The 22,911-nt window shown below is 34.3% G+C and overlaps 1 protein-coding gene across 1 annotated transcript in view; it reads right to left on the bottom strand.

Moving 5' to 3' along the window:
• Window positions 1–2,906: 2,906 nt before the first annotated feature.
• Window positions 2,907–22,911, bottom strand: part of LOC138709202 (uncharacterized) — a 125,338-nt gene continuing 105,333 nt past the window's right edge. Inside the window, exon 4 of the mRNA XM_069839791.1 lies at window positions 2,907–5,139. Within this exon, the coding sequence (XP_069695892.1) occupies window positions 4,499–5,139 (641 nt within the window). The 3' untranslated portion in view covers window positions 2,907–4,498. The remainder of the gene's footprint in view (window positions 5,140–22,911) is intronic.

Raw genomic sequence — 22,911 nt, 5'->3', positions numbered from 1 at the left:
GTAATCCATGGCGCTACAGCCCATTAAGAGCCCAGACCGACCAGCCGGCTGCTGGCCTCAAGCCCACATGCCAAAGCAGAGGTGGACTATCGTCCAACAAGAATGGACATATCGTATGGTTAACACGATGGTCCCCCCAGTCGAGCTGGTTTTCACAACCAGATTTCGCTACCTGTCATAGCTTCCCAAGTGCATCACGATGCTGGGTGGACACCGGTCCAATACACTGGCCAAAATTTCATGAGAAAATTTCTTCTCCCATGAGGACTCGAATCAGCGTGCATTCTGTAACGCGAGTCCCAGGCAGGATGCCTTAGACCACGACGCCACGGTACAGGACAAAGGAATCAAGTACTTCACAAAATTCTGGTTTCCTATATGCTCTGTCCCCTCCCAAAACATCCCGAGTCACTTACTTTGAAGAAAAATATAAGGTAATAGAGTATTACAGTAGATTCTGCCAGGTGCACCAACGAACAAAAAGAAAAAGTTTAATCATAGGTCATGAAGCAGTATGAAACATAAATTCACATGGCTAACATACGAAAATCAACTCTACAAAATGAAGCAAGCTGTCGAACAACAAAATCATATTATGTATAAAACGAAAGAAATGCACTGAAGAACATTTGAGGAATTCTGTCTGTGGCGGTCATAAAAGAAATTGTAAAAGAAAGTAACATAAAATAATGCATTGACAACAGCTCGTGATTTATTAGGCATAGATGAAAAATAATTCAATGCAAGTTTTTCCTGGTTACATCACTTTAAAAAGCAAACTAACATCATATGTAACAAAGCATCAGGTACACAATAAGACAGCTCTTGAACAATCAATCCAAATCTTCAGACATGAATGCACATTACTTTTGAACACGTAAAATGATTATCATTTATTTAATGCAGCTGAATGTTTCTTTTGGCAGAACATTACAACCAGTAATGTGTACGGTATCGTGCAATCCAAAGGGGCAACTACACAATCCTACACTATAATGGCAGTGGTTTCTAAAGCTGGAAAACTGATGTCAAAGTTACTGCCGATTCTCCAAGAAACAAACAATATAAGTGTAACAGTAGCAGAACGTATTTTTAAGACTGAGAACCTTATAGTAAAATGACTTCATCAGGAAAAATGACCAAAAAAACATGGCATTCTTACGAGAAATATTCCTTCCTAACTCTGCAACACGCAATCTTCTCCTGTTGGAATTGTATGGTGTCCACTGCGACAAAAATACAATTAAGCAACTGTTAGAAGAAGGGGACTGTTGTTGTTTAGTCAACTGTCCGAAGACAGGTATGAACCTCACAAGTGATATCAACATGGCATCACTTATGAGGCAACTAGGCCAGGAGATAATGGGGTAGTTTTTTTCTCCCTCCATTGCATACATCGCTGACTAGCTACATATTACACTAGTCAGACTTCAAAAGCATACAAACAATTATTGTTCTTCCTCTGACATATATCATCAAGTGAGATGTACTGCCAGATAATAGATGTACATATCAGCCAGAATCTTAATCAGAGGATTGAGGGGGACTATGATCTTGAAAAACTAATGGTGAAAATCATACCATCAAATATGACATGAGTTGCAACCTTTGGACAGGTATTTGTTTTCGAATGTACGAGCATATGATTCGACACATTTCCCACAATGTAGATTTTTGACGATTCATCTGATACATTAGAGCTCAACAATATACTGAAACTACAGTTGCTTGTTTACCAGCAGTTCCTTTCTCCACGATTCCAACAGGTGCATTGGTATGGTTGAGTGTTAGCTGGATTGGCATCCAGGAGTAAACACCATTTCCAAAACACTACAGAGTAGTGTATCCGAAATGTACATGGAATATGTACGGCCTGTACAAAATCAGCCCTTATAAAGTGCGAATGGTGTACTGACAATTTGTGTTTCTAATATTTTTTCATTAGCTATCACTGTTGTGTGACATATGTTCTCGGATAAAAAACAAACACAGATTCTGGAAATACGATACATTAAATAACATCATGACCACATCATCGCTTTCCTTCTTATGCATTAATCACTAGTTGAAGGTATGTTTTCTTACTGCTTAAAGCCTCATGTTCTGCACTATGTATCACACTTGTTAATTGCAGTCAAGTTACAAATTTGAAGATTATTCATATTTTATTATGCTGATTTCAATAATATTCGTTTCATTTCCATTGCTTTTACCTCAGGTGAAGGTTTACTTGTGAGTGGAAAGGACGGGATTGTTGATACTCAGTGCTCGAGCTGAAGGAACTTGGCTTTCAGCAAGTGAAACTTCGGGCCGTGCCTGGGTCGACTAGAGTTTTCTTCATCTCCTATAAGTGCTTTGCAGTGCTCATGTAACGATTGACTGTATCTTTGTGTTTAGGTTATATGTTGGTCTTGCTCTTTAATAATAGATTGTTTGAACAGATTTTATTTTCGGTATATTATGTAATGTTTAGATTCATGGTCGCTCTTTGGTTAAAAGCAGTTCTAGCTTTACCTTGTTGTTTTGTTTGCTGTCAAGGGAGAATTGTTTTATTTCTTTTTAACTTCATTATACTGTTATCCCCTTGGTTGGTTATTCTGTATAGTCAATTTTTCTATTCACAATTTTATTGTAAACTGCTTATTCTCTGGTTCATATTCATATTATTAAAGTGACATAATTTTCAATGAATATGTTATTGTGTTATTTGGTGTAATTAATCCAAAGCCAACCCAGTAACATAATTACGTCATGTAGTTTGTCATGGACACGGAGGTGAAGGGGCGACAAACTGCCCTTACAGGTAACTCAAAATATAAGTTGCAGCTGGATAATGTACACTGTTACACCTAGAAAGAGAATAAATTTGATACAAATTCCAATGCTCTAGTGAACTGTGTATATCATTAGCTTCAAAATTGTTATTTTAATGGGAAAAGTATAGTACAACATTGCAGTGATGGATGTGCAGTACAAAATAGAAACACAACACTGATTGCAATATGCTCTTAGTGGTTACCACTGAAGCACCTACAAAGATTAATAAAGTTTAAATTATTGAGTTTGACACTCATTTCTCCTTCCCAATTGTGTATTTGAAATAATTAAAAAAATCTAGGGAAAGAAGAAGTGATTGCACATCTTCAACAGTATAAGGACATCTTTGGTAAACGTGGAAAAGTCCTAAATTTAGAGGAAATGATTCATACCTCTTCAAGACTGAAAAAGTGAGACAAGACCAAACCTTTAAAAACTCCTGGAAAATGGCAGTGGAGTTCGGTTCTCTAAGAAATTTATTTTAAGACAATCTGCACTGAAGGAACAGGAAACATTCCAATGTCAAGTTAATTACAAATCAAATATAACAGTTCAAAAATTAGTAGCGAAAAGAAAGAAAAAGATTAATTTAAATAATCAATCTTTATATTCTCAGCCTTGGAGTTCCTTTAAAAGAACCTAAAATAAAAGACGTGTCCTAACTTTTACAGAAGCATTTTGGGCCAGATTGCCAGCAGATAGACATGCTAAAGTTTTATGTGGAGGTCAGAAATTCAAGTAATGTTACAGAAGATGGTCAGATGAAGAAATTGTTTATCTTGAAGACAAATGTTACAATATTATGTAAAAATTGTTTGATCTCTGAACAGAAAAAAGTCTGAATTATTACTGTAGTAGATTTTTTTATTAAGTTCATATTGATCTGTGGTGGCTTTTTGTTTATGAAATATATATTTATGAGTAAGTCCAGAATGACTAGTTTTGATTGCTACATAATTTTATAAGGTTCAGATGAAGAGTCCATAATTATCTCTGCCATATTTTTAGGATTTGAAAATTGGCTATACTTTTTAAATGCCTCTAAATCTGCTTTTCAGATTCAAAAGCAGTTACATGCAAACTAAGTCTGAGATATTTCCTAGTTTCCAGGAATAGGAAGCTTTGAATGAACTTAATTACACCTGGTTATAGTAAATTATTTGACTGAACCATTATTTACATGGAAAGAACATTTTTCATGTAGAAATAGTTTTTTTTCCTAGTTTTCCTAGAAACTTGTTTTTTATTTTAGGCACGTTATTAATATACTTCAAAAGTACAGAAGTTTAAAATCGGATGAATAATTTCAGCTTTATTTTCTTATTCAAAGGAAGTCCCACTTAGGTTTTCTTGGACTAAAATCTATTGCCCTTGGTCGGGACAGAACCTGATCGAGAGGCAAGCATGGTAACCACTAGACCACCGAGAACATTCATCATATGGGAGTTAGTTCACTCTTACACTGAACCACTCAGCCAGTGTTGCCAAAAAAATAATAAAATAAAAGTTCAACAAGAATATATACACATATATATCAAAATGTTCTTTATAACCTGACAAAGAAATAATATCTTAAAAATAACCAACAATGAAATTATTGCTATTAAAATTCATGCCATTATTCAATGTATAATATGTTTCAATAATAAAAATGTAATAGTGTTCTCGTGTTTAGTCAATTTCACTGGTAAAACGAAGCCGTGTTAACATTCATATAGCCTCCTGAGTTCTGTGTTAAGCTCATTGTTCCTCCAGGCAAGGTCACCACACTGGAGCACTGGAGGCCCTGCGCCCCTGACCCCTGGACATTCACTAGAGGACTCAACACGTTGGACTGCGTGGAAAAGGTATGCAGATTCAGCTGCATAGCATGATGCTGCTGCGAGATCATATCTGTTGTTGCTTGTGGCAGCTGCAGTTCCTGTAGATTCACTGGGAGTATGTACATGTCTTGCGATGTCGTGAGTGACTGAAGTTGGTTGTGGTGTGTAACCATTGATGCGTGATCTGTAGCCATTGGCGTCAGCGTTTGCAGACCAACAACATTCATGCCTGGATCTTTGTCCCTTGTAATCTTCTTTGGCGTCTTTTGTTTCCTCTCAGCCTTGTTTATCACTTGGTTTGGTTCCATCTTGTCAGTGTCCTTGAGGTGCCACAGTTTTTTCTTAAGGGACAGGAAGTCATGAAATTTGAACTCCTCATGGAACACCCTGCTATACAGCCAGTGCTTTACAATGGGTACATGTCGCTTCTTTTCTTCTAGGTTATTGTTAGTATGAGATTCTTGCTGTCTGTTCACATATCGAGATTCATTCTGATGACCTGTGAATGCACAAAGACAGTTTTATATGGGACATAATACATTACATATCACAACAATATATATTAAACTGTGGCGGGTATGACAGATTCACTGTCAATTTGTTTCTGCAATATTATAATAATAATAATAATAATAATAATAATAATAATAATAATAATAATAATAATAATCATACCTTGCTCTACCTTTTATTATTATTATTATTATTATTATTATTGTTGTTGTTGTTGTTGTTGTTGTTGTTGATGTTAAAGAGTAGGGAGTAGCAACATGGGAATTATAAATTTAGAAGTGTGTGTGTATGCATTTATTCATACTGCAAATGGGTATATACATGGTGGCAGTGGTAACTAATTATACTCAATAATGACAATAATAAACAAAATTAATAAAAATACAATTAATAATAATAATAATAATAATAATAATAATAATAATAACGTATTTATAAATATACGAAAAAAAAACAATAAAAGAGTGAAAATTAGGGAGAGATGAAAATGGAGGAAAGGAAAAAGCGCACAAATAATTAAAGGAGAGAATAGGTTAGAAATAATAAGTGATGATAATTAGAGAAAGAAATAATGTATGCAAATAATTAAATGAGAAAATAGCTTGAAAAGAATAAGTGAAAGTAGGTAGATTTGAGAGTTGGTAATAAAAATAATTTGAATAATTAAAGAAAAGAATATATGATAATTAATAGGAAGGTAAAGAAATAGAAGGAAGACAGTATAAGTAGGGGATAGAGTAGAAAAGGATGGATTAGAAGGGATGGATAGTGAAACAACGGAACAGGATAATAGGTATAAATGAGAAAATAATTAGCAAATAAATTTATAAATACAAGACAGTGAGGAGTAAAACAGACAATAAGATGATTAAATAAAATCGAAGAAGAGTAAGAGCACTAGAGCAGAAATGATAAGCAATGAACTGATGTGAAAACTATGAAAAATGTTGAAGTGATGGTGGACTGAAATGCAGAAATGTGAAAGTCGACCATGACTAAAATTGTAAAGTTGGCTGACAATAAATATCATATAGACAGGCCAGTTCAAAACGGAAACAACACAAATTTTAAAGTTTTGAGAAAATTGCATTTTAAAGCGCCATGTTGCTATGAAAAATCCAATTAACACTCTCTAATTGAAACTTATAATAATATATAAAGCATCATTAACAGAATTTGGAGTAATTTCAATAATCCATGGACTTTTCACAGCAACATGAAACTTTAAAATGCAGATTGATCATAACTTTAAAGTTTGAATTGTTTTCCTTTTGAATTGGCCCATTGATATCATCATCATTATTCTCGTCATCTTCTATATCATTTGTATTATATTCATTTATATGATTCCATCCTTTCATTTTCAATTACCATTATTTTTAATTGTCATTATTTTAATAATTATTCCAATATACTTTTTTTAAAGTTTTTGTAATAATTGTCTTGTGCTGAACTGTTATTGGCCCCTGGCTGTTGTACAGCACATTAAATATTACTTACTTACTGGTTTTTAAAGAACCCAGAGGTTTATTCTCGCCCTCACATAAGCCTGCCATTGGTCCCTATCCTGAGCAAGATTAATCCAGTCTCTACCACCATATCCCACCTCCCTCAAATCCATTTTAATATTATCTTTCCATCTACGTCTCGGCCTACCCAAAGGTTTTTTTCCCTCCGGCCTCCCAACTAACACCCTGCATATGCATTTCTGGATTCGCCCATATGTGCTACATGGCCTGCCCATCTCAAAGTCTGGATTTAAATTAAATATTAGTAAATAAATAAATAATAATAATATTAGAGGAGAAAAATTCGCTCTGGCGCCGGGGATCGAACCTGGGTCCTTGGTTCTATCACCATTGAGCTGTGCCGAAGTCCAATCCACAGCACCGGATCGAACTCCCCTCCTCCAGTCTTTTTCCCTTTGTGATCTGACTCCAAGTTGGGCACTCCTTGTATAATGGCAGGTGACTTAATAAAATGTCAACATACATGCCCAACTTGGAGTCAGGCCACAAAGGGAAAAAGACTGGAGGAGGGGAATTCGATCCGGTGCTGTAGATTGGACTTCAGCATAGCTCAATGGTGAGAGTGCTTGGTATGTAGAACCAAAGACCTGGGCTTGATCCCCGGCACCAGAGCGAATTTTTCTGCTCTAATATTAATTGTTACCATAACAGATATATTCTGTAGGACCAATAAAATAATAATCTTTAGTAAAGCACAAAATCAGTTTAGTGAAATTTTGAGATTTCTGCGATTTGACGAGGATGTAAATTTTGCTTATGGATACCATTGTTGTAATAAAACGTTCAAGTAGCATTTTCGTGTATGCCATATATCTCTTCATTTCCATCTCCTGTTTTACACTGGCTATGGGCGTCAAGAATGCCTAAATATGTTTGAGATATAAAAATTTATTCTGGTATTAATATTAGAAGGCAAAGAATCTGTTTTAATGAAAAAGAGAGAAAGTAGCTTATTCTGGATCACACTGTGAGAATGGAGCAGCACATACAACAGGCAACACAAGTGAGCGACGAAAAGGAGGCAATTTATCGTTCATGCATCCCTCACTTCAGTGAGAGTTATAATATACGTATACATGCATGAGAGGTAAAGGGTCTTCTTTTCAGAGCTCGGGGAAGTTGTTTTAAATATAATAATAATTATTTGAAATCTTTAGGTATACTGCACCATGATATAGAAAGTACTTGTCTACACATTCTTAAAGACTCTATACTTACACTAAATACTCATTTGTATTCTACATCTTAATGTGACTGCATCAAAATTTTATATCAATCTTTATAGTTAGTAACACTAGTTTCTAAATTAGTACAGTTTTCTTGTTCATTAAAATAAATTCTTGTATGTTTGTAATCTGGATGTGAATGGTCACCTGGTCTGTCAGGCAGATGTTTCCCTCGCTTTGTGAGAAATTACTACTATGTAGATAACAAGAAGAAACCTGAAATTGTATTAAAACAGAACAAATGATATGCTGAAGATTTAAGGCTGGGATTCTTCTAGTGATTCACTTGAGTGAGGTTCATCAATTAAAGGATTGTGCTACAAATACAAAGTGTGTATCAATCATAAGGTCCCACATGCAAGGCAATCCTTTTAAGATAACTTTTAATTAAGAAACAAAAGAAAGGAGAAGATATATTATGTGAGTACCTGACAGAATTTTATAATATTATAGATCAACTTACAGTCATTGGAATATCTGTTTGTGAAAATATCCTAGTATCTGTAATACTTTATAATTTACCAGCAGAATATGAAAACTTTAGAGGTGCAAAGGAATCGCGAGATGAATTAATTAAACTAGATGTACTGCACTTAAGAGTAGTACTTAAAGAACGGACAGTTAGTAGAAAGGAAAGTGATACTATTACGAAGGGTGATGATGCTTTAGAAGCTAAAGCAATTAGTTCAAATCGTAATCATTATAAAACTAGTGAGAATAATTTTAAGGCTTATGGCAATTACAACAATAGATGTTGTAAGTGTAATAAACCAAGTCATAAAGCTGCATATTGTAAAATTAGGAAGTAAATTAAGAGCTGGCCAAAAATGAAGTAAAATAATAAAACATTATTGATAGAAAATATTGCAGATGAGAATGATAAAATAATCGAATGGTGTATAGATAGTGTATGTACTTCTCATATGACTGGAAGGAAGTAAATGTAATACAATATAGAAGAGATAAAGGGAGAAAATCTCTGTTTAGCTACAAATGATACTAAGTTACTAAAGTATTAGGGCATAGGTCACAGCTGTGGTCCACCTTTTTTCAAATTCAAACTAAATATGGTATTAATAAGATAGCAGTACAGATTGTGTCATATGTTCTGACTTAAGAATTAATTTATTATCAGTTTCTAAGATTACTGATAAAGGAAATAAAGTAATATTTGAAAGGATAAGGATAAAATGTTTATTGTAATGAGAGTCGACTTGAAATCTTAATTTGAACTGAAAGATATAGGACAAATAAAATATTTTCTAGGGATAGAATTTTCATCTGAACATAACTGTTGTAAAATAAATCAGAATAAACTTATAAGAAAACTATTAGAGAAATATAATACGAAAAAATGCAAGCCTGTATTAATTCTAATCGTAAGAAGAGGATGCAAATATTCAGAAAGAATACTGGACACTATGAAGACAAGCACCAGTGTCATGATGGCAGTGACAAGAGATTGAAAGATGCTGCCATTCTATGTCCTATGTATGTTGAAAATGGACCACCAGGGACTGCATACAACACAGAGTCAGGGTGGTTTGACATGAAGATGTCCGAAAGCTGGTTTACATCAGTATGCCTTCTCTATCTAAGAAGACTGGACGACTCCTAAATTCTGCTGGGAGACAACTTGTGCAGTAAACATCATTCACTTATGCAGAGAAAATGACATTAGGTTTGTTCTACTGCCTCCAAACTGCACAGATCTGCTCCAACTACTTGATGTGTCATTCTTCCGGTCTATGAAGAGAGCTTGGCGTGAAGTTCTGTCAGCATGGAAAATTAAGCACAGAGGATCATTACCCAAAGTCCCAATTTCCTTCTTTGTTCAAAACGCCCCTGACCAATATTGATGATAATGCTATGAAGAACATTCTCTCAGGAATCAGAGTATGCAGACTGGTTCCTTTAGACTGACATGAAGTTCTAAGAAAGTTACCAACGTCTACCAGCTCAAATTCGCAAGAGGAACCAGGGAAGAGTTGAACTGAATCTTTTATCCAGAACCATTTAAGCAAATTCCGACAAGAGACAAATGCCCCAAGCTGTAAGAGGAAAAAAGATTAATATTCCACCAGGAAAGGCAGTTCGAGTGGAGGACATTACAGCTGTATTAAATCTGATGACTCTCTGCTTCTTTCAGTTAGCCTACTGTTATTTTCTGACCAATTCTTTGTTTTTTATGAAAGTATAGTTTCTGATTTTGTTTATTTATTACCACTGTATATTTATTGTGCATTTTTTGGTATGATATTAAATGTGTGTACATATTGTATATGTAGCCTATTTTTTTTACCAGTATATAAAGACAAAGTCTCATTTTACTTTTATTTACTTCCAGACATTGTATATATTTAGTTTTCATTCATTTGGTATGATATTAAGCGTGTGCATATATTTTGTAATTATGTACACGTCTGTATGCACTGTTGTGTGTAGCTTTTTTTATTACCATATATAAAAAATAATAATGAAGTCTTATTTGATTCTGTTTACTTCTTAATATTGTACATATTCAGTTTTCATTCATTTGGTAAAATATTAAGTGTGTGCATATTATATTTTGTATATATGTCTGTATGCACTGTATGTATGTAGCCTATTTCTTACTACCAGTATGTCAAAAAATGAAAATGCAAATGTTCATTGCAGTTTTTCCTTTTACAAGAGATTTGTTCGGTATTACACCTTAAGAGCATGAATATTTGTTCGGTATTATCTCCTCAAAGGCTGTTCGGTATTACTCCTTGTGAATGAGAGTTTCATCTTCAACGCAACGAAACTGACAATGTAATGATCCAAAAATTTACATACTTTTACTACTATTACGAAACAACACATCAATATAATTAATTTTTGCAGATTTTTAGATAACATATACGAAGTCCTATGTTTCAAAAATGTTTAGTTTACTTTAAAATAAGGTGTTCTTTTAAAATGTACAGTTAGGGCTGCCACCTTTCAAAAGCTAAAAGTAGGGACACTTCGTACAACTAGTAGAGGGAGAGTGACGTGAAATTATTGATCCCCTTTCTATCTATTTAATATCAGTCCTTCTAATGAAAAGTGATTTATACCTATGTAATGGATAAATATAAACGCATGTACGTAGAAGTATGACCAGTTTAAATAACATTAAATATACAAGTAATGTCATTAATTTCAGGGGCTTATTCTTAGACATATTTCAAACAAAAAAGTTTGATACAAATTTGCTCGTTTTTACTTCCTTTTCGAGATAGAAATTGTATTATACCAAACATTTATAATATGTTTCGGAAAGCCATTGATTTAATTCCCAATGTGTTCAGTTAATTTAAGAGAGCAGTGTACTATGATGATAAATGATTGAAAGAATTTTAGTTTTGTCTTTTAAATGTCCAGAAATTTTACTAAAAACAAATATCATTTCTAGTTCTGCAAAGGAATTTTGTAATATAACATTTGTTCAGATCAAAATTTCTGCATATTTCAAGGACAAAACTAAAATTCTTTCAATCATTTATCATCATAGTACACTGCTCTCTTAAATTGGCTAAGCATATTAGGAATTAAATCAATGGCTTTCTCACAATATGATATGAAATGTTTCATACAAAACAATTTTTATCTTTAAGAAAGCAAACCAGCAAAATTGTATTAAACTTTTTTGTTTGAAATATCTCAAAGAATAAATAACCCCTTGAAATTAATGACATCACTTATGATTCTGTATATTAATGCATGATGAAAAAAGACAAAATAGAAATATACAATTAACCTACACCAACACTATTAGAGTCTAAATACTATTTCAGCATTATGAATATTTAAATTTGATCTACAATAACCTACAAATGAGTATTTTTATTTAATCAACTTGTACATTGTTCTGTATTTTATAGGCAAGCCCTCACATTTCTAAATAAATAATTTTGTTCAAGCTTACAGTACCAGTACCTTAATGTTTTTGTTACTGCTGTTGCTGTTAATGCACATTGGCTTCATCCTTTTTATTTTCCACTGTCACTGTCAATGGCACCAACTTATATGGGCTCATGGGGCCCAAGCCCACCCAATATTATTTGTCATGTTATTATTATATAATCATTATTATTTATGATAGTTTTTATTTTAACTCATAACTTACGGTACATGTTTGAGCTCACCCACTGTTTTCCAAAAGTTGGCGCCACTCGTCACTGCCCTCTTCACTATCTTCTATTCTCTATTTAAATTTACTAAACCTTATAGGTCTATACAGACTGTCGCTTATTATCGACTATCGAACAATAACAAAACCAACACTGATGCTCATCTCAGTTTTCAGTATTGCTAAAAAGGCTGTTGCAATAGCAATGCAGTGTTGCCAAATCCATTCAAAACGATTTGGTTAAAAATGATTATTCTATTTCAGATGAAAATAACAACCAAATTAATCATTAAAAATACAAATGTAGGGACATATTACCATCTCGACAGAGCCATATTAGGATGCAGGACATTTTCCTTGAAATTGGGACTGTTCCGAGAAAATCGAGACAGGTAACAACCCTGTGTACAGTTAAACTAGTATGATAAACTATGTAAAGCACCTATGTTTCCTGTTTAACCTAATTTTCGTTTAAACAAATCACCCTTGGTTCCATCAAATTTGGTTAAACCTGAATCTAATCCAGTGGTCGGCATTTTATACCTTCAGCTGTTCTACAGTGATTGCAGGAAACCTACCCAGCTCATTCACCTTGTATGTTTGGTGTCAACTAATCATGCTGGTACAGGTGAACTAGAGGGTGCAGGTTGAGAAGTCACATTCTCCGTGTACTAAATGTACATATGTTGACTGCTGCTCTAGTGTAGTAGTAGAGAAATTCTAAGAACGAGATCTTTCCAAGCTTGGTGTCAACTGCCACATAAAGGGATTATGTATGTTGAGTGCCCTAAAGCTAATTCATGGATGTCCAGCAAAAAAACCTCTTTCAACATCTGAATACGTCAAAGCAGTGAAGCTTTCTTACAATCTTATTCCTGTAAGATCCGTTCCTGGCAGATCCTTTAATACAACCCATTGTAGGTATACTCACTGCAACGAGACAGAAACTATTGGTCCGTATTGGGATTCTGCAGGAAAAGCGAGCTGCTACGGAACAACAGACATCATAGAGTGAAGACAAGTATTGCAGAAATCCTAAGACACCTTGGTTGGGAGGTTCGTGAAGAGGTTCACTGTATTTCAGCTGCAGATTCCAACAGGCGCGCGGACATCATAGCCATTGACAGGGCTAAGAATAAGGCCATGGTATTAGATCTAACCATCCACTTTGAGAGAAACCTCTCACAAACAGAAGAGGTCAACAAGGAAAAACAAGAAATATATGAACCATGCCTACCTTTCCTCTCTTCTAAATATAACATACCTGTTAATAAGTGGGTCGTCAGAGATATATTATTTGGAGCGAGAGGTTCCCTTCCACAGTCTATCTACCAACTATTAGTGAAATTAAAATTCCAAGTCCTTCAAATACAAAACATCTTATTATAAATTATTAGGAACTCTTTACATAACATTCAATATCATCTATATTTTCAAGAAAGGTAATTTTATCAATTTGACATTTTGGCATCAAGCGCATCCCAAATGCAAAATTAATTTTTTTAATTAATTGACTTAAAAACATAACTCTTCTGTATTCTGGATCCTTGTGGTCACCTTCATTGGAGGGCTGATGATTTAATCAAATCCTTCTCTCTAATAATAATAATAATAATAATAATAATAATAATAATAATAATAATAATAATAATAATAATAATAATGATGATGATGGTAATGGTAATGATAATAATAATAATAATAATAATAATAATAATATTTTCTCCTTTGGCAACACTGAAATACAGCTGTTCTTCCCATTCATCATTAAATTTGCGTTTAAATGATTGTTTCATTGTCTTTGAAAGTGACATGATGATATTCCAACTTGATTTGGGGGGGGGGGGGGTCAAGTGCAAAGGGGGACAAGTGACATTTCTAAAAAAAAATGAGTTAAGTGCATCCAGGGCAGTGGCATGTGGATGTTTACTGCCTAATGCACTGTATTGTATTGCACACATTGGACAAATCGCACAGATCGGAGATAAACAATCTTTGCTGTAATTATGTAACCGTGTTCACTACATCATATCGCACACATTGGCTATTGGTAAATCCGTCCATGATTCTCGAAACGGCAACTTTTGCGATTCGTGAGATCATGGCCTTCTTTAACAAATCAATTGTAATTGCTGTACTGCTAATATTATGTTGTGCCATTTTCAGTGTCTCACCAAAGCCAAAATGGAAGACGGAAAGCTTATTTCCTCAAACATATTGCAAGTCTTTCTCTGCTGTCCTGAGTAACGTGCTATTTCTTGTTAAATCAGATGTTATCATTTCCAAGAGTCATGAATTTGTCATATGTCATCCGAAAATATTTTTAAAATATAACATAATCTTCCTGCTGAGACGTAGATGTGAGCATAATGTTAAAATGGATTTGAGGGAGGTGGGATATCTTGCACAGGATAGGGACCAATGGCGGGCTTATGTGAGGGCAGCAATGAATCTCTGGGTTCCTTAAAAGCCATAAGTAAGTAAGTAATACAATCTTTACTAAATCAGGGAATAATATGTAATAATCTCCAAATTCTAGTCGTTTCTTACATAATATTATGTAACCAATATCTCTTTCCTTTCCTCCTCTTCAATTAATAAGCAAGAAATAATTACAAATTCTTCTTCACTATCACTCACGATTAATAGGCCTAGCCTGAAAACTCCTCTGTATTTAATGTCAATATCGTACGTCACATGTTTTAAACAGTTGGTAGAGAATCCGATGATAAGGTAGAGCCATTACAGTTAATGCACTCCACTTAAAATATCCACTGTGTGTGATTCTTTCAAGGAGTACAATACGATGTAATGGATGCATACTTCTAGGTTAGGCTCTCCTTTCAGAGATAACTTAATGTCACTACTAATAGCAATATTTTATAACCCAGTTTTAGAAGCATATTATGTACAGTGCATTCAATTTAAAACCGGCCTTGCACATTATACGTATGTTTCAACATAACATAATGTTAGAATGTTCATGACAAACCATCTGGATATGTGCATCTGAGAAGGACATCATGGACATCATTTCCGGCATTTGCTGTAGCATAGGTAACAATGTTATAGGTAACAATGTTATCATGTTCTGTGGTAACAATGTTATCATGTTCTGTATTGGGGCTGGTTTTAAATTGAACACACTGTCTTGTGGTCATTAAATCATTCTAGCAGATTTCGACAATCAGCACGAAACTGATAAAGAAATAACACAACATTTTAAAGAAATCATATCTTGTTTACTTAAATGAAAACTTCATTCCTTCCTCTTGCTTCGTAAACTCATTGATAACATCACTGTCAAATGTTGGAGAATTTTTTAAGTTCTTGTAGCTTTTTCTTCTCAATTGACATCAAGGCTATGCTTTCTTACCCTTCAGTCGATCGTTCTAATGATTTCATTTGTTTAAGGACAGAAATGATCTTTCGACTGATGCTGATATGCTGGGTATGAACAAAACAAATGATAACTCAGACAGCTGAGAGAATGCTGTATGGAGCTGCTTAAATTTCAGATGTGTAGCTAGTTCATGAGGGTATTTACCACGAATAACTTTTTCATATCGGTTTATATTAAAATCTGGTAAATATCGCATCTCCTTTTCATATCTGAATTTCAAGTCTGTAAGCTTTGGCATAGGTTTTCCCACAGTTACAATTTCGCTTTTTTTCACTGAAATATCGGCAATCAAACGATTTTTTCAGGATTTCCTATATTAAGCACTTATTTTAAGTTATTAAATGACATTTAAGCTTCAATTTACACTTTTGCATCACCCATGAAACATTATCCACTTCTATTTTTGCGCACCAATACTCATAGAACTAGAAATCACTACCAAAAGCGCACATGCTTAGCGCCTACTAGACTGACATAACAAACCAAATGGTTAAATACAAAGAGCAAGCACGCATATGACAGAAGCCAATGAGACAATATAGAAGACAAATGAGCTCATTGCGGGGCCAGGATGTGACACACAGAGAACTGGCTGGCTGTAAAACAGACCCCATTGCAGTGCTACCAGTGAGACAGCGTGAAGTTAGACTAAATTTGAAAGAATAGGTTCGGTAATTTAGGTAAAAAATTAATATTTATTAGCTTCTGAAGCCAGTAATATCTTTAAATATAATTTATTGTTAATATTAAAATAGCCAGAGTAGGTACAGCATATCTAGCCTATCATAAATGCATGCCACTGATCTAGGGTAACCTAAAGCTTAAGCAATTTTAGTTGCAAAGGTTTATATCTTTTAACCAATCACATATTAAATTTAAATTAAAATTAAAACTTCACGGAATTTACGAAACATTGTCAATCATATTTTTTTCAAAACTAACTAAAGTGCTCTTATGCTCCTTTGCTTCTCACCCCCTCAACTGTTTTTATTTGTACAGTATAGAACGAGTGATATAAAGAGTATGGCACTGTAAATCACAACCCCCATCTCTCAGCGTTTGAGGGAAATTTTGGTTAGCAAACCAGTGAATGTCCATACATGCGCTAATGAAACACCTGCATGTGATGGGACTGACTACAGACCCCACATGCAGAAAGTGTGGAAGGAAAGTGGAATCTTGCTGAGACCAGATGATATAAGGAAAGCAGACCTGGGAGCAATCCTGATCTTCAAGGAGGCTCCGGAAATTGAGTAAACTTTCCAGTTATTTGGGGCATAATGGGTCCATTTAAGTAGCCTATGTGCACGGACTCAAATTATTTCCATTCATTCATTTATTCATTCTCACAGTTGGTTAAACTGAAAACGAAATGTTGGAGTGTTTTCTTGGCAACTTCAAGAGTATCAACGCCTTTCGTCATTCCCTTTACAGGTATGAGTGCTAGATTCTTTTGCCACACTCAACTGTAGATCAATGTCACCGACAAAGATAGCCAGTTGTGCTGTATGCTTTACATCTATGCCCTTATATGAAGCAAGTGAACTGAACTCAATTGAATTTAAGGGAAGAGACACTATAACCCAGCACTACGACCTTATTAGATATTACATCTATTGCACTGATTCTCCAGCTAGGCTCATTCCCAATCCACACTAAGGTTATGACAAAAATTCGGACGATCGTTTTTTTTTTTTCAAGTTCCTTCAATGTCACTGGCAAGTTCTTTGACACGTGCTACAATTTCTCCAGATATGCTCAGTTTTTAAAACACTTTATTTTTTTTAGGTACAGAATTTTTCCAGCAGCAATGAGACACTCTTTCACAAACTCGCCATTTGTCAAGGAAGCTTTTGATTTTAAGACATTTTTTCAGCTATTACATAACTTATTTTGATGCATGCTTCACTCTCTTTCCTCTGCCTTTTAACAAGGTGTCCACCTGTGTGGAAAAGTGGGAAATGTCGGGGGATTTGTTAAATGACGTGAAAACCAGGAAATGTCAGGGAATTGAGGAAAAAATCTGAAAATTTATTCTTCTGACAAATAAAATGAACATATCTGCCCATAACTGAAACAAAAGTAATTTTACCGAATTCTTTATGTCTAGATCTTCGGTGCACTATACAAATATTCTGTCCTGTTGGCAAGACCGATTAGTTATATTGTGTTCACAGTTTTTCTAATTGCCCTTTATTCATGTATTGGGCATTCCGTTTTTTAGACTGTAGAAATGATAGAAGGCTGTGATATCACGCATGTGCAATTTTGTGAATATAGACCAGGATTTAAATAAAGTGCCATTACATTGTAAGAAGAAAGTTGTTTATTGCGTTGGAATTCGAAGATTTTGAGTTTCTAAATTATGTTTTGCATGCTTTGAAATTAGCATTGCAGTTGTAATGGCGGTTACAAGAGCTTAAATAACATCTGTGAGATTGACCTACATTTTGATTGATAAGTGCCAGTACATTATTATTATGTGAACTAAGAAAGAAAACAAACAAATAAATAAATGAAGCTGCTTGTGTTTAAAAAGTTGCCTTAAGACATAGCTGACATGGTCAATCATTTAAGACAATAAGTAGATCTACAATAAATATAGTAAATACATATTCGTTCAGTGTTTAGGTCTACATTATAATTATGACATGCTATTTTTTTAAATTTAATTTGTTTCAATAGAATCAGTAATAATGTTCTCGGCAAATGAAATTAGGTATTGTTTGTTGAGGCCAAAATTATTAAATAAATGTATGTTATTGTGATAGATAGTCCCCTTCATTCCAAAAAGTAAATCTTGTACAATGAATTTGAAATTAGGGAACTTGTCTCAATACTTTTCCTGAAAGAAAGGAATGCAAGGCTCATAAATATTTTTTTCTTGGTTCACATCTTGTGCTTGGTCCTTGTTCATTCTTCTCATATCTGATAGTTGGATCATTTATATAAGCTGTTTCTGTTTTTTATCAAATGCCACAATGTACACAAAACAATCCATGCCACTGGTATCAACTGCATGAACTTCTTCATAACATTCGAGTTCTCTTTGTTGCAACAAGTTGGTGAGTGCATGTTTAATCTTGTGATGTCTTTGGTCAATTAGGAGAGAATTAAATGGACAAAAATCAAGTATATGACTGGGAGTTTCAATCTCCTTCGCACATCTTCTGCAAAGAGAAGTGCCATTTCTTCCCCTATTATTACCTGGAACTCCATTCAGGATAGCATAATTTACATTAAACTTAAGTAAAGAAACCCATCCTGAAGAAGTTAAGGTGAATTTTTAGACATAAAATTATTAGCCTGTGTATATTCAGCAAAATATTTAACTCCAATACCCTGCCAAGACAAAGAGGACTATTCATTAAAGGATTGTTCTCTAAGATGTTTCCAAAGTTGTCGCGAACTTATATTTGACATAGTCTCATCAATGGTAATATTTAAACGAGCCAGGCTAGCCTTAATTTCCTCTTCAGAATCAAAAACTTTAAAAACAATCGTGGATCATCACACTCTAATAATTATGGGCTATAGAAATATGCTGCAATGGAGCTTCCCACATATAACTAACTAATCCAAGCCCTCGTAATTGACGTGGAAAATACAATATAGAGTTAGCAGTACGATTAGAAAGCCCAACAATGTCTTTGATAGTACAATAAGTATTTGATTGCTTTCACATGTTAAATATTACGCGAAAGGAATAAAATAAATATTCCGAAGCGATACAAAGTTAAAAGTTGTGTAATCAACATGTACAGTACAATAAGCTTCAAAAAGAATGCGGCGGCGACAAATGTCTAAGTTCCAGAAACAGAACAATGCACATGCCCATCTCCTTGAAGCTCCAGTTCACAAAATGACACAACTAAACCACGTAACTGTGCTGTATTGTGTTCTAAAATATGTTATAAAAGAAAACAAAGGGTTGATTACACTGCATCAGGGCCTCTGAAGTGTGAAATAGCAATAAAATTGATAAACACTAAATCTATCAAAACAGGGTACAACATTTATCGAAACGAAGACGAATGAGAAAGCTACGTAATATGTCAGATTAAAGTATAAGCCATTGTAGCATACGTGGCTTAAGCGTGAGTCTAAACCAGATAGCATAGATTGTAGTAGGTTCGAATCTCTGCTAGTCTAATTTTTTTTTTACATTAAATAATTAACTGGCAAACTTACTCGTGTTAATTATGTAAGCATGTGTGATTTACAGCTGTTTCGGTGCTACTTGACACCACCATCAGAGCCTTCTTGGCGTCATTTCGATATCTCTGCCTGTTGTGTGGGTGCGTTTGTATGATGAAGAATTGAGTCAAATAGTGTGTGTGTTCTGAAATTGATCTGTGTGTTGAGAATTTGATTAGGGTGTGTTTTGGTGTGCCTGTATATTTCATATTGTTCTAGTGTGTTGAGTTTTTGGTTTTTGGGTTGTACAAGAATGAGAAAAACTCAACACACTAGAACAATATGAAATATACAGGCACACCAAAACACACCCTAATCAAATTGAGGAGAGTTTTTGCAAAAGTCGATAGATGCAGAAATTAAGATTTTACAGAAATTACATTTTTTAATTTAAAGACAGAAATATTTATTTTACAACAACAATTTTCACAGGAAGCATTCTTTGTTCTGAGGCAATGAAAGTAGGTTTGAAAAATACAAGCACTTTTTTGTTATTACTTGTCAGTTTTAGGCACAAAATATAAGAATTTTTTCAAAAGTCGATAGATGCAGAAATCAAGATTTTACATAAATTACATTTTTTAATTTAAACATACAAATATTTATTTTACAACAACAATTTTGACAGGAAGTATTCTTTGTTTTGAGGCAATGAAAATAGGTTTGAAAAATGTAAGCACTTTTTTTTATTACTTGTCAATTTTAGGCAGAAAAAATAAGATTTTTTTTTTTCAAAAGTCAATAGATACAGTCTATCTTCATATGAATCTCATTACAACACCAATAAAATTGAAGAAAATTATTAGTGTCAACACAAAAGTACAATTTTATCACAGAAGTCTAATGGGACACATCTGCTAGAACTGTTGTGTAGAAGTCCTTTGCCTCGCCTGTTACTTCGAAATACTGCATGAGTTTCTTAACGTCATTCTTTTATTCTTTTGACACCATGTTGACTTCTGAAAGAACAGGGGAGTTTAACACACTACCACATGTTTTAATTATTTGCTTTAGCACACACACTGCCACTGGACATGCTGTGTAGCCTATGTGCACAGTAACAGAAACATTACGATGTTTTCCAAAAGTTTTACTGTAAGTGATCACTCGCTGCGGAGCCATCTTAAATGGTAGTGTCGAACTTAACACCTTCTGAGCACTCGATTTTAAGTCCATGATTTTCCAGTCCTTGAGATTTTTGACTGTGCCATGATTTTCTAGTATGATGTGGTAGCCATTGGGAGTCAGTATAGCTTCCGTTCTCCTGTAGTCTTTTTCTGTTCTTCCGAAAAACGATCCGGAGCCATATAGCTACGACCGCTTATCGGAAAGAAATGAAGAATGCGAGTAAAAATATTGTTTTGCTCCGAAAAAAAACCATAAGAGTTGTCATCATAATGCTATTCTTGTTCTGACTGGCAGAAGAATCAGAAAAGAGATGAATGGTGGAAGGAGTTGCGAATTTTTTTTCTAGATTAAAAAAAAAACTAGCAATACAGATGCGACTTAGTTACATCCCCTTGATGACTGGGTCTCCAACCAAATATAGAATGAAATGTCCTTAATTTCTTGTCTTTTTTAATGTATCATAACACGTAGGTTGTACAGCCATACTTGTTTTGCGTAGAACACTTCGCCCACTGATAATTTCGGCAGAGGTTGATTTTGTTGCAAGTCAAAACATATCTTTATTAATTCTGGATTATCATCTTTCATAATTTTGTAAAAACTTGTCTGCACGAAGTTTATGTGGTCTATATTGGGTTATGAGTTCATTTCTTTTACCAAGTCTGTCTCTGCCTTTATTTGGAATAGGTCTATCTTGCAGGTTGAGCAGGAATCAGTACGGGGAGTTTTAAATGACAGGTTGAAATAAGTGTAAAATATGTTTATACTTCGAGAGTGAGTAAGTCTCAAGTAGTCCAAGTTTTTTTCTTTTTTCACAGAAATATGTCCACATTTCTTTTTATAGAGTTTTCTGGAGGCAGATATCCCTTACTAGATTTTCCCCTAGTATAGTGGCTTTCTCTGCATTTGTACATCTTTATGTAATTTTTAACTCCTATTGTAAGATTCTCATACTTCTTACCTGAAATATTTCCTCCTCTATTTTCCCTTGGTGACTGTCCTGTAGAGTAGAATCTATTTGCCAGAAGAGACAATCGGTCCTTCGATAAACCAGTTATGCCTTGGAAACTTGACGCACAAACAGGGATTACCTGTCCATCTGTTTTCCTGATATTCTATTTAATTGACACACTTTGTTTTCCTCTCGAAGACTCGATATTCACCACCCTGCGCTTTGGTGATGTGATGGTCATGAACTTAATAAGTAATTTGTCTTGATTTATTTTGCATAAAATCTTAAATTTATTGTGAAATGCACTAATGTCATCCAAGGTTAACTCTGCCACTTTACACTGCTTACTTCATTTAGTTTATGGATTGGAGGAAGAGTTTGCAAGTCCATAAGAGCATTTTATATTTGGTTCATGCTCTTTCGTTTTACGCTTCCCTGTACGAGGACTCTTCTCTTTAGTTCTGTATTTCCTACTATTCACTACTCCTTGAATCATAATCATTTCATCTCCTGGATCCATTATTCACACACAGAAATTAACTAGAACATCAGAACATTGGAAAACGCTCTCACTTAAAACTCGTCTGAAGTCATATGTGAATGAATACTGCTTTGAAAAGTATTTCACTTCATATTCGCCACTTCACTGTCAAGTTGAGTGGGAGAAATAGATAAATAGTTTTCGCCTCAGTAATTTACAGTTATGTGAGAAATCTAGACAGTGAAGCTTTAGTTTGGGGAGGGAGATCAAATAGCTTCTGTCTCAGCGATTTACCGCTAGGCGACAAAATAATAGCATTCCAATTCTGTCGGCAATCCTAATAAAATTAAATTGCCTGAAATACTATGCTGAAAACTATTTTATTTGATCCTGCACATATTTCAAATAAGGACTCGAGCATCTATCGAGTTTTGCTTTAACTAAGCGACAGCATCTATCGAGTTTTGAAAAAACCTGGAAGGTTTGGTGGTCTCTACACATGGTATGAATCAAGTTTTGCTAAATCCGAGTTCGTAGGTCGATTCCAAAGCTAGAAAACATACGATATCCATATATAACTCATTTGCGAAAATTTCTGCATCTATCGACTTTTGCAAAAACGCTCCTCAATTCTCAACACACAGATCAATTTCAGAACACACACACTATTTGACTCACTTCTTCATCACACGAACACAACCACA

This window comes from Periplaneta americana, chromosome 11 (assembly GCF_040183065.1).
Source record: "Periplaneta americana isolate PAMFEO1 chromosome 11, P.americana_PAMFEO1_priV1, whole genome shotgun sequence".
NCBI classification, from domain to species: Eukaryota; Metazoa; Arthropoda; class Insecta; order Blattodea; family Blattidae; genus Periplaneta; species Periplaneta americana.
The sequence above is the reverse complement of the archived record's forward strand: the minus strand, read 5'-3'. Positions and strand labels throughout refer to the sequence as shown.